Below are 22454 nucleotides of genomic sequence, written 5' to 3'. Positions count from 1 at the left end.
TCCCCAGCTTACTTAGTGCTGGCCGAAGGATAGGTGATGGGCTATGTGGATGGGTACTGATTTTACGATTCACAGCCTTTCTAAAACTGTAGGCAGATGTGTGAAGTCAGTACTTTCAGGCTTCAGGAACATATCAACTATTTTTTCTTATAAATGCTTTTCATCTCTTGGTAGAAACCCCCTCTGCCCATGTGAGGCAATCAGCCTTCGTGCATTTTGCTCTATTTAAAAAGAAAAACAAAAAGCACTCGTGAGTTTATTGGCCCTAACATGTAATCAGCTGATATAAATCAAAAGCATATTTGCATTTTATTTTATTTTATTTTTAAAGAATCTCTATACCCAATACGGGGCTCGAACTCACAAACCCAACCAGCCAGAAGCCCCTAAAAGCGCACTTACATTTTAAAAAGTAATAGAGCCTAATAAATAACTCCTTAGGGTTGAAAGTAGACTGAGGTCTTCCTCATCTATTGGTTTCAGGTAAACCAGTCCAATTTATATCTAAATTAGTTCATTTATATCTAAACTTTTTAAGTGATCTATTTTCTCTAACTGCTTTTATTTTCTGTCCTCTGGATATTCTCCCCCTAGTCCATTGAAATTAAAACACACAAAAAAACGTTATCACTAAATCCAGTGGTCTTTCATTAGAATACTTTCCCTTTCAACTTTTTTTATGGCCTTATTTTTTTTCTCATTCCTTCTGCATTGAAAAACTATTATCCTAAGATTCATGTAACACTTGTTTCATTCCTGTCCCACTTCTCTTTCAAATTTCCCCCCCCCCCTTTAAAAGCTTTTCTTCTTTTGATCTCCTAATTGTGTGAATTCTTCAGGCTACTTACTACTTGAACAAATAATACCCATATTTAAAATTGTCATTGGTGCCCCCTTATTTATACCTTCCCAAAGTGTGATGTTTGGAACACTGTTCCCACGAGTCTGCATTTACAAATGAACAGCCAGGAGCCCTGGCAGACACTTTTCTTGCCTGCAAGTTCTAAAGACTGTAAAATTCAACATTCTCTTTCATGATCTTACTTCTAGATGAAGTGACCAAGTAACACAATTCTGGCCAATATGGTATAAATTGGAGTCTGTTGACCCTTCAGCCTTCTTCCTGTTTTTGACACGGACTTGAAGCAGGGAAAAGCAAAGTGAATTGCAGAGATACCAGCTTTTGTACTGCACGTAGGCCGGCAATGTTCTGCCTTCTGAGTTCTTAGGTAAGACAGAAAAATCTCTATTTGTTTGGACTGCAGTAATCAGGCGACGTACATCTTACAGCTGACCATACTCCTAACTAGATATAAGAGTGCAACATACTGAGGTGCCCGGGTGGCTCAGTCGGTTAAGCGTCTGACTGCAACTCAGGCCATGATCTCATGGTTCGTGGGTTCAAGCCCCATGTTGGGCTCTGTGCTGACAGCCAGCTCAGAGCCTGGAGCTTATTTCAGATTCTGTATCTCCCTCTCTCTCTGACTCTCCCCTGATCACGCTGTCTCTCTCTCTCTCTCTCTCTCTCTCTCAGAGATAAAACATTAAAAAAATTTTTTTAAAGTGCAACATACCATATGTCCCTCTTAGAACTTCAGAATGCACAATACAGTATTAAAAATAAGAAATTGGGGTGCTTAGATGGCTCAGACGGTTAAGTGTCTGCCTTCAGCTCAGGTCATAGGTTCGAGCCCCACTTTGGGCTTTGCCCTGATCTTGCCGGTGTGGATCCTGCTTTGAATTCCCAGTCTCCCTCTCTCTCTGCCTCTCCCTCACTGTTTTCTCTCCTTGCTCTCTCTTTTTCCCTCTCAAAAGTAGGTAAGCATTTTAAAAATGAATAAATCTGCTTAATTTTGTACCATAGATCATCTCCCAAACTCATTTGATCAAGGAGCCCTTTTTTCCCTGTATTATTTACCGTCCCATAGAACCCAGTTTCCTGCATTGTTGCTTTCAAAGTGTGATCCCTAGACCAGCAACATCTGTATCATCTGGAAACTTGTTTATAAACAAAAACCTAAGGGCCCAGTCCCAAATTGAAATATACATTTTAACAAGACCACAGGTGATTTGGACGACATTAAAAATGGAGAAGCCCTGCTTCAGAAACAGTGCTTAGAGGATAAAGTACAACTAACTTTAACATCTTTATGTGACCTATCATATCAAGACATCTGTTGTCATTGTCCCTGAATGCCTACTTCACTAATAACCACACAGTTCTTACTCATTGCTCACGTTGTACAAGGCATTGTTTGAAATACTTGTGTGATCCTCAACGTAACCCTGTGAGGCAGTTACTCTTATAATCATCTTACAGATAAGACAGCCGAGGCTCAGAGGAATTAAGCAGCCTACCCAAGTTCACACAGCTCTCTGCTGACAGAATTCTTGGTTTAAGGGCTTAAGGGTCACCATGCTATATTGCTTCCTTTACCTGTTTTTTGTTTTTGTGCACTTTCCTTCTTTGTGTACTTTACACAAAGGTTTACAGTGATCTCCCACATACACCAGTTAAAAAAAAATCTCAGCTCAGAAAGTTAGTTCTCCTGGGAAGGTTTTTTGATCCTCTCCCCCCAAGCCAGGTCAGGTCCCTGCTATACATTCCCCCGGAACATGTTTTTCCTTCATGCTTATCAGCTTTTAAAATTATTTCTATTTTTGTGATTATATGCTTACTGCATGTCTTTATAAAAAAAAAAAGAGAGAGAGCTCTACTGAGGCTTTAACTATATCTGCTGTGCCTGATAGATGGCACTCGAATATTTTTTAGAATATCTTGCCTTAACTCTTACCGTCACTTGAAAGGTTCTCTCCCTCCACGTCACCTATCCAAGTTCTAGCCAAAAGAAGCTGTAGCATGGTAGCAAAACATGGGATTTCATTCAGAATTTGAATCTGAATCTGAATTTGGATTTGAATTCTTGTACATATTAGCTTTGTAACTTTGAGCAGTCACAAAATCTCAGAGCCACAAAAGCTCAGCTCTGTTACCTGGGGATAATACCTCCTCACAGGAATGGTATAAGAATTTAAGTGAGGCTTCTGAAAGAGGCGTCTAACCTACACAGACAACGTAAAACTATAGGATTCTGTTTTATAGTGATTGAGACCCTAAATTGTGTCTCTGAGTTCCAGCTCGGGAGCAGAGACTTGAGTTCAAATCCGAATTGATTATATTTATTGTCTATGCAGTTGACTTACCAATCTATTTTTTACTGGATTTTTTCACGTATTTTTTCAGCTGCATTCATACTTAATTTATTATGTTTTTATGTTTTATGTGTTATCTCCCAAACATGGTACATATTCTGCACTGTTGTATTTTTTTGTTCAACATAAGCGCTTATAACCTTCAGCACGCAGGAATTCAATCATCTATATTTATTTGAAGGACACACATATTTGCTGTACTGAAAGTGCAATAAGTAATAAAGCTCAGTAGGGATGAAAAGTAGTACACATAGCAGTTGCCATCTATCTATGTATGTATATGTTCACAAGTGCTATTTTTCAAATTACTTTAAACCGAGATGAATTGCAAAAGAAAGTCCAGCAGGGAAAATTAAACAGTATTTGGAATAAAATCATGTGGCCTAATTTTCATAACCACAGATTTCAGAGAATACCACCATCCATGCCACGTGTGCCAGACAACCCCGTTGTCCGTTTTAGCAGTATAGGGGCCCTTATAGTATAAGCCGTTCAGGTTTGCAGAGTGACACCTAGTGGGAAGAAAAATAAACACAAAGCAATCAGACTAGAAATACATTTTTCCTAAGCCTTTATGATAAAAACATTTTGACTCTGATTTCTGCCATTTTTCAGACAATGGACGATCTATCTATCGATCGATCAATCGATCGATCTATCTATCTAGATATCTATCTATCTAATCTATTTTTAATGTTTTATCTATTTTTGAAAGAGAGCACGGGCAAGCAAGGGAAGGCCAGAGAGAGCAGGGAATAGAAGACCCCAAGCAGGCTCTTTGCCTGCAGCAGTAAGCTGGTGCCAGGCTCGAACTCACAAACAGAGCAAGATCATGACCTGAGCCAAAGTCAGATGCTCAGCAGACGACACCACTCAGGCGTCCCCAACAAGGGAATGTTTACTAATTTCCAAAAGGCAGGAGATTTCTACAACAGATGTTTGGTGTTTTCTTAATTTCTTTTTTGTTTTTTGTTTTTTTTTTTAACTGATAGATTTTAGCGCCCTAACAAATCTCAAGATATAGCCCAGGTCACCTGTAGTGCACTGTAAAAGAAGCATTTCTGTTCTTCATAGCTTTTAAACAAAAAAGCAAGCAAACAAAAACATGACCTTGTAACCTCTGGCCTTCACAAGAGTGCTAAGAGTTAAGGAAATGGGAACAGGGTGTGGCTGGTGTGGTGCTTGTTGCCAGCTTCCCCGGATAATTTGCACTTACGTGTTCACCTTTCTGCTGCCAAGAATTAGCTTTCGTGCTGCAAACTCCCTCTCCCCTCTTTTAAAAATCGCCAACACATCCATTATTTTAACCTCAAGGGTAAGAAAACAAAACCCAAACCACCATTTAAAGTTTTCCCAGCAGTCGACCAATAATCATTTGTCCAAGTTGCTGAATTAATTTTTTAACATACATTTTTCCAATCAATTCAATCAAAAAAGCATATAATTTACCCATAGATGCTGAATGATTGGCTTGGATCAGTTACCAGCTTTGTGATTTGCTCCTGCTGACCATCCTGACAATCTCCTAATTTCTATCTGAAACCCTGCATGCTGAATCTGCACGTGTCAAAGCCTACTGTGTTTTTAAAACTGCATGAAAGGTAATGATAGAAAAGAAAATACTCTAAGGCTCTGGAATACATATCTTGGTCTATTTCTGTTTTCCTAGAGACATCTACTACACGTACATTTTTGTTTGGTCTGTGATTTGAATCCAAATAGGAAACTGGTCAATAAAAACTCTTAGCTATTCTTGGGGCGCCTGGGTGGCTTAGTCGGTTGAGCGTCCGACTTTGGCTCAGGTCATGATCTCACGGTTTGTGGGTTTGAGCCCTGTGTTGGGCTCTGTGCTGACAGCTAGCTTGGAGCATGGAGCCTGTTCTGGATTCTGTGTCTCCCTCTCTCTTTGACCCTCCTCTGTTCATGCTCTCTCTCTCTCAGAAATAAATAAAACACTAAAAATTTAAAAAAAAAACCCTCTTAGCTATTCTTAAAAAAAACACAAGCCTTTATTTATTTATTTTGAGAGTGAACATGAGCATGGTAGGGTCAGAGAGAGGGGGAAGAGAGAATCTCAAGCAGGCTCCGCGCTGTTAGCACAGAGACTGATGAGGGGCTTGAACTCCCTCACCATGAGATCATGACCTGAGCTGAAATCAAGAGTTGGACACTTAACCAACTGAGCCACCTGGGAACCCCCCCCTTTTTATTTTTTAAGTTAGACTCATGAGTAAACTCACAACTCTGAGATTAAGAGCCACATGCTCTACTGACTAAGCCAGCCAGGCACCCCAATCTTAGCTATTCTGAGACCAATTGTCCAGCATCTTTCAGCTTCTGGAACAGGACTTGCAACTAGGTTGGGAGATGGTTGGGGCTCTGTTGGTGAAGGAGCTGTGAGCATTTGCAAATGCAAAGCAGAGAACACATCAACACTCAGTGACTGGTTTGCTATGCGGAGAAAGAACATTTTGTAAGTGAGTAATAATTACGAAGTGCCAACGCATTGTGAAAGTTAGAAGAACTATAGGATTAAAAAAAAAGAGGATAAGGACGAAGAAGATGATACGATTAAACTACGGGAATGGGAGACATGGTAGAAGTAACACCGTGCTTCTGGAACAGTTGACTTTTTCTCTAGCTTTACTGACTTTCCACCTGCACAGGCTGGTCCTTATCCTCTCATTTGACTTCAAGGATAAGGTTCTTAGGCTGCTCGAGCTCAGTAGCTACCTTTCTTTGTTGTCTCTGAACCCGTGTATCTAAAGTCAAGTAAATTATTTATTTGCCTGGGTTAATATGTGTGCCGGTTGTCATTCAGACACAACACAAAGTAGCCAACTAGGTAGTACGTGGCAATCGTAACTGATAGGATTGTTAGTTCTATATATGGACTTCTGTTCAAAATTAAACATTAACGGATGCTTGCAACTTAGTGAATTATGGGTGAGTTTTATATAATGCATTAATTTTTACACAATGTTAACTTAGAAAGACAGGGGAAGAAAAAGGAGGAGGAAGAGAAGGTGACAAAGACGGTCTTTTAAAAGAACAAGAAAACTGCTAGGGAAAAAGACTATCATCACCTTTGATTGGTTAAGTAGCTAAGATACCTTTGTTTCTCTGTTCTCTTTCACTGATGTATGTGCTCTAGTGACCAAAAATTTAAAAAGTAACTCAAAATTTAAAAAAAGCAAAATCCAGCCAAAATACTGTTTTTAAAAAAATTGTTTTTTAATGTTTTACTTATTTCTGAGAGAGAGAGAGAGACAGCATGAGCAAGGAAGGGTCAGAGAGAGAGGGAGACACAGAATCCAAAACAGGCTCCAGGCTCTGAGCTAGCTGTCAGCACAGAGCCTGACGTGGGACTCGAACCCACGAACCGTGAGATCATGACCTCAGCTGAAGTCGGATGCTTAACCGACTGAGCCACCCAGGTGCTCCGCTAAAATGCTGTTTTTACAACCACTGAATTTCAACTTGACCCACCACACTACCTACAACTAGCTGTATCTCCATGGATGCCACAACTCTGAAATCAGCACATCACAGTCACGGAATGCTCATAGGGAAGACGCCCATGATTTGGGGGAAAGTTAACATATGCCTGATAGACCGCCACTTCCTCAGACAGGGGATTCCCAAATGCTTTATAAATACTTACATGAGAAAAAATAAAGGTTAAAAATTGGATTGTGGAACTTAAATGGATTGTCTTCAATAACATGGAAAATCTGATACTTCAGAAACACTCCGTAAAGAATCTATAATGGAAAATTTAAATGTCTAGACATTTTGAGGTACTCTTTGTTTTCTAACGAGAAAAGAAGATGTTCAAAACTCACGCACTGCCTAACAGTTGGGGCACATCTGCTTTGCAGACATAGCAGACCCATCAGGTTATTTTTAAGGAAGAGTGTATGAAGTTTCCATTCTTGCCTAAACTTTGTAATTACAACAAAGGGAGCTTTCTGGAAACCATCTTGGGTGGAGAACAGCTCAATGAATCAAGCATATCTGGCCTAGAGAGAGAAAATATTGAGGAATACAATAAATGTCTTCTCATGCACTGCCTCCAGGGTTAGGTTGAAAGGGAATTACAATTGCTCTGTAACTACTGAGAAAAAAATCTGGCAAAGTGTAAGAAGGCAGATTCCAGATGAATAAAAGGAAAAACTTACTACAATTAAAAAAAAAAAAAAAACACTGGAATGAGCTAGCTGATAAAGTAACATTGAAGTATTCACCCAGAGGGTGGAATTAAGTGTCAGGAATACTGCCGAGGAATTTTCCATACTGAGAGGAGCTTGGACTCAATAGTTGCATGGAAGTCTGAGTGACTGAAAAGTAGTATTCCATAGAAAAATTTACAAAAATCACATGGCTATCCCATGATAAGAGAAGATGAAGACCAAACTGGTTAAGAGAACACTGAAAATATTGGTCTTCTAATAAATGCTCCCTAGTTTTTCATGTCAATTTGTGGCCAACTATTTGTGATAACTCCCCCATAGTTCAGGTTGCAAACAATCTTTGCAGAAGTAGCTATTTGATTTACTTCTCTAACACCTTTCAAGCTTTATTAATGTACACACTGAACAAATCCGCAAAAATACTTCATCACTGAAGAATCCTAATGAGTGTGATGACTTAATAATACCAGCACTACAAAGAAGACAACATTACCTCACGTTATAATTAATACCCACCAGTGAGATATCAACACCATTGTAACTGTGTTTAGAAAGTGTCAAACCTGTTAAACCACCAGCCAGACTGATCTTCGTCTGCACAGTTCCCTTCGTAGTTGTCATTATCTCTGTCCTGTGTGCTGAATTTCATTCTTTGGTGACTAGCCCACCATTGCACCTCAGGATGAAAATTCCCCGTAAGGGAGTCTCCAGCTGTTCCAGAATATTCCCCGATGTTCAACTCGTAGGAATTCTAAAGGAAAAGAGGGAACTTTCACTCTCAGTTGTCACTGTAATATGTTAATTTAATAATCGATGTTCATAACACGTTTATTTAAAAAACAAAAGATAGGTTCTACTGTGTATTTTTGTCTTCACTGACTTCAGGGTTTACATTTTGTACATTAATTCATAATGTTACTTATTTGAAAATTTTAGTACCTTTTCGTCTCCAACTTTGAAAAGGTTATATTGCGCATAACGGCTATTTTTTTCAAAATCTGCAAGGTCAATTTTTAAAGTATAGTCTCCTGGAAAAAAAAAAAACCCCAAGAAATTACAGGATATTATTGATTTGTGAGATGACACTGATTTACTGAAGTTCAAAAACACATTTCGTAGCTCTATTTTATTTAAACTGTTTCCTTCTGCCATAGGTCGGCTTTCAAAGAACAAACAGTGGCTCCATTGTATTTACAGCATGAACGTTTCCTTGTGTGTTTTACTTGAAAAGAGCTAGGGACACAATACTGAAGGTGGAAAATTTCTACTGGTTTTATCATAGGTAAAGTCTAGTACAGTTCACTTGACAAAGAACAACAGAAACAAAGTCATTATTTAGCTAATAGATTAAGAAGCCTCACAATGAAAGAATAGAAATTTTAAGAAGTTTAAACATTTATCTTCTTTTTCTTACTTTCAGTAAGAGTGTTGATCTTAAAAGTAAGTAATTGAACTAGTTGGTATCGTCAAGGGATCCTTTTTCCTCCATTGTCCCCTCATTTGTGAATCACAAATATTACTCTTTCTCTTTTTTGAAAAGAGTCAGGAACCAGAAAGTTATAAATCAAATTAATTGTTAGATAATATATGGTCTGTCCTCCTACTTTGAGAAGTAAAATTTCACAATGACCTAGAAGATCAGGTTTGAACTTAGAGTCTTCGTCTCCTTGGGATCCAAGCCGGAACATGGAGGCCCAGGGAGAGAGACCCTCGGGAGCCCATCATGCAGGTCTTGTCTATGGTCGGCCTCCTCTCTATCCCTATCTCTACCTCCATCGTGCACAAAAAGGGGCCCTGGCCACATTTGCGGACGTTTTTGGCTGCACATCCAAGCTCTGTTTACACCTACACTAAAAGCTGTTGCTTCACCTCCCCTCAGACTCAGGGGTGTGCCCACCAGCAACACCATCTTCTCAAGGGGGATAGATGAAGAAGAGGCATGAACAGGTCTTGGAAACAAGCTCATGGCTGTTTGGGCAGGAAATCCCAGATTGTCCCTTACTTACTGAAAGTGGGAGCAGAAGGTAAGTGTGCGGGCTTCCGTTGGCCTTGGCCCTTTTACACCACAGACCCTCCCATGGAGTTCTCTAAGGTGGAATTTTCAAGACGCCCCCCTAATCTGATTGAAAGGCAGTAATGGCTGTGTGAGCCAAGACTGTGAAGTAGATGAGAACAGTGAGGTAGGCCAAATTAATTCTCCTACAAAATACTTTCCATTAGGGAAGAGCTATAAAGTCAGTCTCAGTGTTTCAGGTAACAATATAAATATCTTTATGGCCAATAAATAAATAAGATGGCAATTACAGACCATTCCTAAATTAATTTTATTGCAAACACTTGCAGTCAAAATCTATGTAATGGAGATAAAGCTATTTTCAGAGGAAATTCACTAGCCTTAAGTGTTCTAACAATTAAAGAATGTAGGGACAAAGGCATGCTTTTCCTTGGATGATGTGATATGTGGTTGTGAAACCTAGAATTGATAAGTACAATTTTGCTGTCACGAGAGTAACAGTCGTTCACAATTAAAACATGAAGGGGAAGCAGATGTGCTGGCTAAGTGCATCTGGATGAAGGAGCACTTAATAATAATTTAACAAATAATTTTGAACTTTGTATGTTTGGAAGGAGCCAGGGGTTACTTCTTGGAGTTTTCATAGTTTCAATAGGAAACCACGATAGATGTTACATATATCATAAAATACTCAAAATTAGGAAAATAAATACATTGAAGAAAGGGAAATATTATATAAATTTAGATAGCATTGACTATCTAAATTGGTCACAAGAAGGGCAAGCAGGCTTCTAGGATTATTCATCTTCTCTAGCTATTATTCTGGTATCTCAAAATCCCTATAATTACAATCCTACTTATGAATTATGAATATAGAAACATCAGTCACTTTCCGTAACTTGAATGAAACAAGCAAATCCTTGTTTTTATGTTGAATGCATTGCCAGTATGATATAGCGTGCTTTCTTGAGCAATATAATTGCCTTTTAGGAAACATTCTAAATCAGACCCAAGTGGGGCTGACTATAATCTCAGACTTACAATTGAGACAAGGAAGGCAGTGAGTTGCAGAAAATGAACATGGGAAAGAGAAGCTTAGAAAATTCATCAAATGATATTTTAGACAAATACTGAACTCTAGGGGAAGATACATGCAGTAGCATGTAGTGGGAAATGTATAAATGTCTGCAATTTGAAATATGTCAATAAAACAAAGAGGCTTCGTGGATGGATAGATGTGTAATTAAAACAATTTAAAAAACTCCCAGCAAAATGTTAATGTAGACTCTAGGTAGTAGGTTGAATCTTCTTTCTGTTTTGCTGCATCTTTGAAATTTTTCAAATTAGAAGTTCATGGGGGTGGAGACAGTACATTTATTATGGTATTTGACTGGACTGTATAAAACAGCCCCAAATGCCCCATTCTTTGCCTCAACCTTTGCAATGTGACTTTGTAACTCCTTCCATTAAGTCTCCTTAGTTCCCCCTTAAATCGTGTTCGTCCTGTGACTTTCATGTATAAGATGAAGGCAGTGAAAATGACCATGTGCCTGTTCCAAGGTTAGGTCTCAAGAAGCTTTTGTACTTGTACTCTCCTTCTTGGAATGCTGCCTCTGCTACACAAACAAGTGCAGGCTAGCTACCTGGAAGATGAGAGGCTATCTAGAGCCCAGTCTAGTTAAATCCTTAATCTGAGCCGATCTATAACAGCCAGCCAACTAGCAGACCCGGAAGTAGGTCACACACCCATGAGCAAGCCCAGCCAAGATCAGCAGAACACAGCCCTGCTGAGCAAAACTGCCCAGGTGACTTGTAGATTCGTGAGGAACAATAAATGAGTGTGGTTTAAGCCAGTAAACCTAGAAGTGGCTTGTTACACACTTATGGCAATAGATAGTTGACTCAGTATGGCTATTTTGAGGAACTTGAGGCATTAAAAAAATACGATTATGACATTACATTTCCTTTCCATAAAAAGAAAATAAATATATGAGGAATCTCCCGCCCCCAGCCCATATCTAGTTTCTTTGTGTCTAGTCCCAGTTTTAAGTGGCCACATTTTATAAAGGGGATTATTGCTGAAAAGGGATCATTGGCATCTGCAAAACACAACAGTTACTGAATTCGTTCCATTGCCTATAGTTTAGTAGAAAACATTTTAATGTTTTTTATTGTTCTGAGTTTTTAAATGTTTATTTGTTTTTGAGAGGGGGTCAGAGAGAGAGAGAAACACAGAATCTGAAGCAGGCTCCAGGCTCTGAGCTGTCACAGTACAAAGCCTAATGTGGTGCTCAAACCCAGGAACCCTAAGATCATGACCTGAGCCAAAGCCTGAAGCTCAGCCCACTGAGTCACCCATGTACCCCTTTAGTGTTGTTGTTTTTCTAAAATTATACTTCAAGTGAATTTGATATCAGGCAAACCTTACCTTGTGTGGTCAATAAGTGAATATTTTTATTACCCAGCCAATATTCACCATTTTCTTGAACAAAATTTCCAAAGCCATTTTCATAGTCATTCCAGCGTCTAAAAAATTTTCAGTGAAAGCTGATTTTAGCAGAACCCAAAAGGACCTTTGCAATAGTAACCAAGGTGCCCACCGCCCCCAACTACCACCCCAATATTTTTTTGATAAGCAAATGCACTTTCAGTATTCTTATTTGGAAAGTGTGAAATTCTAATTTTAGACCTCCAGATATAATAAAAAGGCTTTACTTGTTATAGATCTTACACATGCTACTCCAAATAAATCCTTATGTCATAATTAGCACACCTGTTAAAGTTCTCACTGCCATCAGATCTTCTCTGAATTACAGTCCATCCTCCTCCATCAGACATGTCACAGTAAACGGAGAATTCTGTTGGGCTCTGGAGAGGTTTGATTTTGTAAAATCCACTGCGCTTATACCCATCATTAAAAATCTCTGNACATGGAAGGCTCTGGATAAGATTACTCAATACCAATGGAGATAGATAAACACTGATGTAGATAATCTGCTTTTTAAACCTGCATCTGTTATATCTACCAGTAGATATTAGGAAAATCTTATTTCCTTTCCTAATAGTTAATTATATCTGACTCCTTGACATGATCATGAAAAGAAATAAAATAGGGATTTGTTTTCTCTTTTCTGATTTTTGTGAAAAACACTTAAAAAATTATATATGATCAATTACAACATAGTTAAGTGGAACTTATAGCCGTATCTGACAGAATAGTAGAACTTATCTCTCCTATGAAGCTAAAATTGGAGTAGAACTGGAACCTCAAGCAAATAATATAATATGGGTTATCTTGGCTTAGAACATTATAAATCATTCTGAACATCTGGAGATGAATTCAAAATAGTAATCTTGTTAGATTCTTATAACCTCCCGGTTTCAATAGATTTTTTTACTAACCCACTGAAATTTCTAACAGTCCATGCATTCTTAGATGCTTTTGCTAAAAACTGCAAACTTCTGCTATTCCTTTTATCTCTGCATTCTTCTTTGCCATGATATTTCTTTGACCATTGAAGCAAACACAGCTACAAGTTTGTCGCCAAAACGTAGTATATATTTCTTTAACTACTTGAGGGTAGGATATATTAATATCTACTGGGTGTCATCTATGCTGACTTATACACACTTAGAGAATTTGGCAAGTGTGGACCTCACTACGGTTTCAGTGTCCGGAATGTTGGTTGAAGTAGTGGCCACAATAAAGAGATGGTCTCAAGAATACTTACAGAGTTTTGAGTCAAAATACTATAAATTATAGCTAACTTGAACATTTTACCCTTTAGCATTTTACTAATTTCCTTCCTTAAAAAACAAACAATGAAACGACATTTTCTGTTCCTGATTGGAGAATTCCATTCTGTTAGCATATTTTCAAGTTCTTTCTTCATTTTCATTGTTTTGATGCCAAATTGTCTACAACTCCATTTTGTTACCAATAAAATGTACTGCACACCAAATAGACAGAATAGGCAATAGGAATTAGAAGAGAAAATAAAGAACCTTTGTCACTTTCTAGAGTCTTCAGCACGGTAAGACCAGTCATATACCACTACTGAGGTAAGATGTTCATCTTTGTCATAATTTAGGTTTTATTCATACATTTATTTCTGAGATTCAGAAGCGCATTCCTTATGCATGTTGGATTCTTAGAGACAGAGAGAGACAGACCTTTTTTTGGCAATTAAACAAGAAAAAAGTATTACCTAAAATTAGGTCAGTGTTGTTCAAAAGCATGCATTTTCTGGTCAAGTAGATTGTACAACACTTTTCATTAAAGTAAGCAGATTTTAACCTTATTAAGGATGGAGCTCTTTGCTCCATATAATCTCCAACCAAAGAGCTGAATAGTAAAGACTCTAAAGATTCAGACTGTTTTCCAGGCAAATATGGAAATGATTAGCTATAACATTTGCCTCTGGAAAACTTTGTGACTATAGCATGTGCAGCCAACATTTTCTATTTCTTTCTATTTTATGCCAACTGCAAGTTTGTGTTTTGAAAAATGTGTCCTTCTTCCCAGAGGAAAAAGCCAAACACAATTTAAGATCCAGAGCAAAGCTTTCAACTTAAGAAAAAAAAAAAAAACTAAAACAAAAAACACCCAACAAATGAAAACAAAACAAAACATCAAAGAAGCACCAGTAGCAAAATTGCTCATAAGAAAGAAGTTAGAAATAAGGAGGCTGCTTTGGGGAAATGTGAAAATAGGACTTGCATCTCAACAGCAGGAAGTTCAAGCAACGGAGGGTGTAAAACATTAACTAGATATTTGAAACTATGATTTTCAAAATGTTTCAACCCATTCAACTCCCCAGATAGTAAGCAGGCAAGGGCAAGATTAGAAAGCTCTGTGTTCCTGGGAGTTTAAAAAAAAAAAAAGGGATTTGGGGATACTTACATAATACTAGAGTGAGGCCAAGGTTGCCTGCCCTGTGACAAACGACACGCTGAACTGGATGAGGTGAATACTTGCTCCAACCGTGCAGAAAGCAAGCCATGTTGGAAGGCTGAATGTTTAAGCTTCACAAAGTGACATGATAACTTGCCAAATGGACTTTTCCCTTTTGTCCCAGAATGGTGGCTGCGCTCAAAGCTCAAGACCGAAGGCGCTAAGTACCCCACATTCTAAACTCAAAGAAAGGCCAGCATGAGCTCAGCTGCCCCCAAGGGCATGCTGGGAAATTCTAGAGCTAACCCTGCTGCAGCCATTCTTCCCACCCTCCCTCACCCGCTGGTGACCTTAAGAAGGAAACAAGAGAAGAAAGGATAATGATTCTTTGGAGAGGGCCGGCTTCTTGAAGGGTAGGGTGAGCAGGCTCTCTCCTTTGAAAACAAGAGAGAGGGTATATAATAATGTGGATAGAGCGCTGACATTCACTGAGCACCTCTTTTGTATGAAATGCTATTGGAATCATGTTACATGTGTTAACTCTTAATGTTCACAACAAAGAACCATTCTTATCATTCCCATTTTACAGATTAGGAAACTGAAGAACATAAAGGTTAAGTAACTTGCCCAAAGGCCACAGCTAGCAAGATGGACAGCTGGGCTCTCAAACCAGGCTTCAGAGGCAACACCTTAATCACTACACATGCCTCAAGGGGCTGTCTAATAAAGATTGAAGGCCTTGCAGAAGGGGATGTGGTTAAACCAGTGGTCTTGTTGACAAGATGTAATGCCACAGGCTATGGTAAGTGTCACCGATTAATTGAATTTAGTATCTTTTCATTTAAGTACACGATTTAATAGCAGCCAAAAGCTTTTAAAAAGGATACATTTAATTATATGTTGTATAAAATCACATGATTTGTGCATTATTTGCACAAATTGCTAGGTTGTGTGCAATTAGGTGGTTTGTACCATGAGATGAATTAGAATTCAGAAAACAAATTAGTAATGAAACAGTAACTTGTAAATAAGAACAAAGAAGTTTATATTTCTACAGATGGTACACATGAATTTTCTTTTTTTTAAGTTTGTTTATTTTGAGAGAGAACATGCACAAGCAGGGGAGGGGCAGAGAGAGAGGAGGAGAGAGAAAATACAAAACAGGCTCCATATTGTCAATGAGGAGCCTGATGTGGAACCTGAACTCGTGAACTGTGAGATTATGACCTGAGTCAGAATCAAGGGTCAGGGGCGCCTGGGTGGCTTAGTCGGTTAAGCGTCCGACTTTCGCTGAGGTCATGATCTCGCGGTTCGTGGGTTCGAGCCCCACGTCGGGCTCTGTGCTGACTGCCAGCTCAGAGCCTGGAGCCTGTTTCAGTCTGTGACTCCCTCTCTCTCTGACCCTCCCCTGCTCACGCTGTCTCTCTCTCTCTCTCTCCTAGAAATAAATTTTAAAAATTTTAAAAAATTAAAAAAAAAGAAAAAGAATCAAGGGTCAGACGCTTAACTGACTGAACCACCCAGGCACCCCAATGAACATCTGATGTTTTAATTTAAGGAGACCAAAAACATAAACTTTGGTAACAAGTTCTTATATATATTTTAAACTTTGGTAGTAAGTTCTCATATATTTTATACAACATTATACATTATGTTAATTATATACTTTTTAGAATTTATGGTTGTTATATATTTTATTTATCAAAGGTTTGCCTTTGGCAGGCTCTCTAGTACTATTTGCCTATATGCTATAAAATAAAGTACAGTTAAACTATATTTATATTTCATAATTTATTCCTTCTTCTCCTTCATGCTTCTAGCTTATATGAATTATATTACATAGTTCTACTAACTGCTCCATTTTTTTTTTTTTGAGTTGAGGGAGGGCAGAGAGAGAGAGAGAGAGCATGAGAGAGAATCTTAAGCAGGCTCCATGACCAACTCTGAGCCCACTGCAGGGCTCGATCTCACAACTATGCGATCATGACCTGAGCCAAAATCAAGAGTCAGATATTCACCTGACTAAGCCACCCAGGGGTCCCCTTTGAATTTTTTTTTCTTTACCTGTTATATCCCAAACCAGAAAATGTCTATCATCTATCTTATTTTATGCATTATAATGTTATAAGACAGACATACACATACACTACAATTGATTGTCTACACCCTGACCATATGACTCTTCCATCCAACTCCTGTTTATACAGTCAGTCCTGCTCTGCTCTTGGTATCTTAATTTCCTGGTACCTGATTTCTGCCTTACTCCTTGGTGACTTATTTCCCAAGGTCTCAACTCAGCACTCCCGACACAGGAATTGGAGTTCTAGCTCCTAAACCTGAGTCTTCCGATGACTATGTTTTCCCATGCACAGTCCTAGTAACAAACCTCCAGTCACCTGCCTCCTGACCTTATTGAACACTTGAATCTGTATTCACAACCTGTTCAGATTGCATTTAAATAGATATCCTGGGTTTTGGGCTTGGTTTGGAATTTGGACTAACGGTGCTTCTCTTTGCCCTTGGGATCAGCTGTGTACCTAGTTTTGGAATCACATAAGGTGCCAGCAGCGTTGGGCTCTTCTGAACCTTCTGTCCTTGGCTTACAGACGGCTGCCTTCTTGCTGTGGCCTCGCGTCGTCTTTCCTCTGTGGACGAGTGCCCCAGGCGTCTCTTCTTATAAGGACACCAGTCAGATTGAATTAGGGCCCATCCTAATAGCCTCATTTTAACTTAATCTCTTCTATTAAGGCCCTATCTCCAAATACAGTCATATTCATAGACATTGGGGGTGAGACCTTCAACATTTGAAGGGGGGGGGGTGAAGCACACAACTCAGTCTTTAAGACAAAGTCACCAGTCAAACGGCCTTTTGGCCATTCTGGTTATCCCCTTCTCTGAATCAACCTTATCAACAGTGATTGGCCTAATTACTCCAGTGATATCCTACCCTGACATTGGTATCTTACATTTTCCACAATCTTAGGATAGGTAGTTGAAGTCTGCTGAGTGTATAACTGACTACATTACAATTAGGCCTTCAACATTCACCAAATGTAAAGGGTACTGAATTCCTACCATGCCCTACCTCCCTCCCACCTGAAAAGAAGTAAAGCCTTCTATAGTAGATGGCGCCTCCTTAACCTGTGGGAAGAAATTTGGGGAGGAGCCTGGCCTGATTCTGGTCTTGAACCATCTCATCCGCACCCATCAACAAAAGCACAAATCCTTTGCAGTCTTGTAGGGATTCTCATTTAATTGGTCTGGAGTGGAACCTGAGCACTATTTACAGACACTTTCCCATGGGTCAGTTGTCTTTCTCCATATTTTGCAAGCAGAGTTTATGTTCTGGACTATTTTTTCCAGGAGGTTTGTATGGTAAGCAGCCTTATAAGATAGAGACCATGTCTTCCTCTAGAGCAGTTGACAGATTAGTTTCTGCCCACTTCCATAGAGATAACATCTCTTGCAAAGGAGAAAAGACTGAGCAGATTTGCTTGTAACCCATTATAAAAGATTGAGGTTTCCTAAAGTCAGGGTTCCTCAGCTGTGACACAGCCCACAGCCTGCACAATCTCCGCTTTGCTCCCTTAGTATTCACAGGCAAGGGATATTGGTACAAACATGAAGTTCATGTCTCTGACCCCGGCATCTCTTATCTTCTTCCAGCACCCATGAAAGCTAGGCAGGCTAACTGAAAATAGAATGACTTGCAAATGGAGTAAAATCTCAGACCATCCACAGTTCTTCATAGGTGATAGCATGTTAACAGGTCACCAGGTGATGATTCTAACTGTAGACCAGGCTGAGAATCATGGTCTTCAAGGAGTCTCAACTGACTGTGCTCCTTATTCGAGTGCTTTCCTGAGCCTTCTTTCATTGTTGTCTTCTTAGGTTCTAGTTCCTGTTCTTTGCCCCTGAGATTGCTTCACACAGTCCCTTTGTTTCCCAAGCCTATTTTTACTCGAGCTGTCTTTGGTTCCTCTTTGTTCCATGCCACAGAGCCACAAGCCATCCTCACCCCACATCTCTCCTTCTGATCCTGAAATGGGGGAAGGGGAGTTCGATTTCAAGAATCAAGAGTTAGGGATCAACTGGCTGGACAACAGTGTCAGGAGCCCTGGACAAAAAGTCTGACCACAAAGAGATTAGGTTCTTGGGTAAAGAAAGAAAAAGGGAACATTTCATTGAAAGATAATTTCTAAAATTCTCACAATTCTTACATCGCTCACTGATGAGTATATTTAGAAACACACAAAAAAGATGTCTTTATTCCATCAGCCTGGAATCTCTTTAGCCTCTACAGTTTTTCAGTTATGGTTAGATATATTTTCCAACTTACATTTGCTATTTAGCGATTCCTATCTCTCTCTACTACCTTGCTTTCTTTCATAAGTGTGAGGCTTTATTATATTCCAGGTGCTCTAATGGGTGATAGGGAAGAAAGATTGATGAAACATCATTCCTAACGAAGTGCCTGCTCAATTGACCAGGATAGACTCATAAACAAAAGAATTATAATACATCATGGCAGTAGCCAGAGCAGACATATAAACAAAGTGCTCTAGATAGCATTTTAATTTCTGACAACTATGGCTTGTTTACTTTAAAAGAAGCCTGGAGGAAGGCAGGTGAATAGTTTTCTACAAAGAATAATGATATGTGCATTGAATATGTTGACAGTTTAAGATCATTAAGTTTCTGGGTGGAAACATAGAAACATTGAAAGGAATATTATCAAACCATAAAATATGCACAGAAAAACAACTCTTGTATTTCCCTAAATAATTGTGATCCTTTTTCTTTCCCTGCCCTTTTATTCTATTACCTCATTTACTACCCTAAAGCACATACTGGGCCTCAGAAGGGAAAACTGTATAAATGTAACAAGAAGTGCTACACAGAAACAAAACTCAACTGTAAAATTTTTCAGATATGTCATTTGCACACCCATATGTGAATAATCCATTGTCTTTGATCTCTCTTTAAATTTTTTTAATGTTTATTCATTTTTGAGAGACAGAGAGAGACAGAGCACAAGTTGGGGAGGGGAAGAGAGAGAGGGAGACACAGAATCTGAAGCAGGCTCCAGGCTCTGAGCTGTCAGCACAGAGCCCGACGCGGGGCCCAAACTCACAAGCCACGACCTCATGACATGAGAAGAAGTCGGATGCTTAACTGACTGAACCACCCAGGTGCCCCTGATCTCTCTTTAAAATATAGAAATTCTGAGATATTTCGCATTGATATTAAATATCGCCTACAGAGATAATAGAAAAGGATAAAGTTAAATTTATACCAAATATACATTTGGTATAATGCTTCATGCTGCTTGTTATTAGAATAGGAAAAGCCCTTTAGAGAAACCTGAAGCGACCAAATAGCGAGCCACCACCGTTGCACAGTGATGGGAGTTAAAAGTTACTGAAACACGTATGAAAATTAGGTTCTGACCTGCATATTGCCTTTTGCCTCCAAGGTCCATGACAGTATTCTCCTCTCCTTTATCGAGGAACTGGACTTCATTCTCATGCAAAAGCTGTGTGATCTTGACCTGTTGCTGTTTGACCCGGGTCTCAAGCACGTGCACCTGGGCTCTGAGCCGTGCCTGCTCCTGGAGACAATTCTCTAGAGCCTGCAAAGGAATGTGCAGCTCACTCTCATTGGGAAATAAATGCTCTAACAAGTTGGACAAATTAATCACTCAATTTGGTCCCCAATTCTCATTTGAGAAGATTATTCTGACCAGAATGTGGTTTGAAACCGATGATACCTGTTATTTGAAGAAAAAATAATTAACGGCTATAATAAAGTGCTGAACTAGAAAGTTATATATTAATATGAAATAACCTGAATGACTACATTAAGAGCTTTAGACTCATTTTATCCTCATAATGATTCCAGGAGGGAGGAATTGGCTCAGTCCTGGTGAGGAAGGAAACTTGCCCAGGAATTTCCAGCAGGGAGGAGGAGTCGGGATTCAAATCCAGTTTGAAATCCCTGCCCTCAATCTCTGCATGACACCACCTAATGCTTTCTTGACAGTTAAGTGCTTCACGGCATCATTGTGCATTGCTAGTGTGTCAGTCTCTAAAATAAACAGGGCTTTTGAACGACCTTTTGGTATTAATGTTTTAAAAATTTAATTGAATGCTTACAATCTGATGACATGCAGTCGCCTTTATCAGAGGATGCTAATTTAGATCCTCATATCCCCGATTATGTCACCCATTTACCTGTGACTGGAAATTCTACTGAAATCACTTTAACTTTTTGCTTATTTTTTGTTTTTCCTTCAATTACTTCAGAAAGGGATAGTAAGGGTCTGAGTTTTCCAGTTAAGGCATTTATCTTCTCTCAAAGGGCAACCCCCCAAGAATACTGCACGTGCAAAAGTTTATCAGATCCTTTCTAAACCGGCTTCTGACTGAGGACTCTCCAAAGAGAAAGCAAATGTTGGGGGGAGGGGGGTTAATTGGGAAGGTGAGCTGCACAAGTGGGTCTCCTGCAGGAGGTACCAGGGCCAAGAAGCTGCAAGAAAGGCTCTTGGGTACTCAGTGTTGGAAGAGTTACTAGAGGTCTGGTGGGCAGAAAGGACAAAAGACAATTTTTTTTTTTTTTTGCCATTTTCCACTTTTACTTTGACATCTCTCNTACTCAGTGTTGGAAGAGTTACTAGAGGTCTGGTGGGCAGAAAGGACAAAAGACAATTTTTTTTTTTTTGCCATTTTCCACTTTGACATCTCTTTTTGCAACTTATGTCATGATCTCCTGTGATAAGTGTAAATGTTTACTTTTGAGAAATTATGAATTTTCACGTGTAGGTGCTTTATACCACTACCTTTATATACGTTATTGCCTAAAACAGCCATCAGATGTATTTCCCAATTTACAATTGCCTCTCGGTTCCTAACTTTATGTACTGCCTTATGCGTTTCCATATATATAGGAAGAGCCACTATGTTCCAGACCCTCTGCTGGTTGGTCAGAATAGCACAGCTGGACGCCCTGTTTGGGACAGAGGTACATTCCCCTCCTGTGAAGGCCTATCCCGGAAACCCAGAGATTCAACCTCAGACCGGGAAGTCACACAGCAAGAGTATAGAGAATTGTTGTGACAGATCTTCTCCCATTTTCAAGTCCAAGTCACTGAGTGTCTCCAACTATCGCTCCAGGACCATTTCTTACTTGTTCCCGGTGCTCCCTCTTTAACACTCCTTGATTTAGCCGCTCTGAAAGAATTATTTACTTAGCTCCCTGATTCCCACCAGTCTAAAACATGAGCAGCAAACCGTTCATGGGGTCTGGGATCCTGCGCTGCTTTCCAGTAGGTGGAAATTGGCTGTGATAGTGTTAAATATGGTACAGTGTGCAATTTAAAAATAACTGAAAGTAGAGGGCAAGTATCTTTTATCTTTAAAAGCCTACATACATGGACTTACTGAGTTTATTTAAAATTTAGGAGTTTTCTCTCTCCCAGAGCTTTGAGTAAATGAGTGTTTTCTCCCTTTTACTTGTAAGTGGAGGAAAGCAAGGCGTGAGCTCCCTGTAATTACTGTCAAAAAGTTTGTTTAGTTTACACTAACAGTGGTCAGCATTGGAAAGCTCGATATTGGGAAAGCCATGGGTTAATTTTAATTACTATGGATAGTTTTAAATTTCTAACATTATTTAACTACCTAAGTAACCCCAGTAAATCCAAAAAGATTTTCCTTATTTATGGCAAATACTGGTTTTTGACTTTAAGAAAAAGTTTGAAAGCACTTGGTAAGTGCCTAATACGTGACAGGGGCTTCTACAAACCTTATTCATTTTTTTCCCCCCCTCAGTTGATTTTTTTCGGTGACAAATTACTATATGTTTTCTGCAAAATAAAAGAAGATGCAAGTCAAAGTAGGCATTCTAGAAACATAAATAAATGAGCTTACCCAGCTCTTCCTGCCCATTACTAGAGCAGTGGTGACAAGGAGAACACTGAACATCTTTGCCATTTTCTCCATCGAAACAACTGCAAGCACAAAAGAAAGTTCATTAACTTATTTACTGTGAGTTTTCCATGACACCAGAGTTGGGTTCAGACCCAACGCGATCCAGGAGGCCGGATGCAGCGCCATCTTTAATCTGAGAGTCTTCGGGGAAATTC

General features: G+C 39.2%; 1 protein-coding gene and 1 non-coding gene across 2 annotated transcripts; one reads left to right on the top strand and one right to left on the bottom strand.

Annotated features, from left to right (window-relative positions):
• The first annotated feature begins 1335 nt into the window (after positions 1 to 1335).
• Positions 1336 to 1420, top strand: TRNAC-GCA (transfer RNA cysteine (anticodon GCA)). The gene has a single exon. It is a non-coding gene; the product is annotated as a tRNA-Cys (tRNA).
• Positions 1421 to 3427: 2007 nt separating this feature from the next.
• Positions 3428 to 22317, bottom strand: FGL1 (fibrinogen like 1). The gene is made up of 8 exons (XM_077773345.1): positions 22240 to 22317; positions 19766 to 19946; positions 17878 to 17886; positions 12194 to 12344; positions 11849 to 11946; positions 8346 to 8434; positions 7970 to 8157; positions 3428 to 3725 (listed from the first exon to the last, which is right to left on the bottom strand). The coding sequence occupies exons 1-8, from the start codon at positions 22309 to 22311 to the stop codon at positions 3566 to 3568; spliced, it is 948 nt and encodes a 315-aa protein (XP_077629471.1). The 5' UTR covers positions 22312 to 22317; the 3' UTR covers positions 3428 to 3565.
• Between the last annotated feature and the right edge of the window lie 137 nt (positions 22318 to 22454).

This window comes from Crocuta crocuta, unplaced genomic scaffold (genome assembly GCF_008692635.1).
Source record: "Crocuta crocuta isolate KB4526 unplaced genomic scaffold, BGI_CrCroc_1.0 scaffold140, whole genome shotgun sequence".
Lineage (NCBI taxonomy): Eukaryota > Metazoa > Chordata > Mammalia > Carnivora > Hyaenidae > Crocuta > Crocuta crocuta.
Note: the sequence above shows the minus strand (reverse complement) of the source record. Positions and strands in the feature narration are given on the sequence as shown.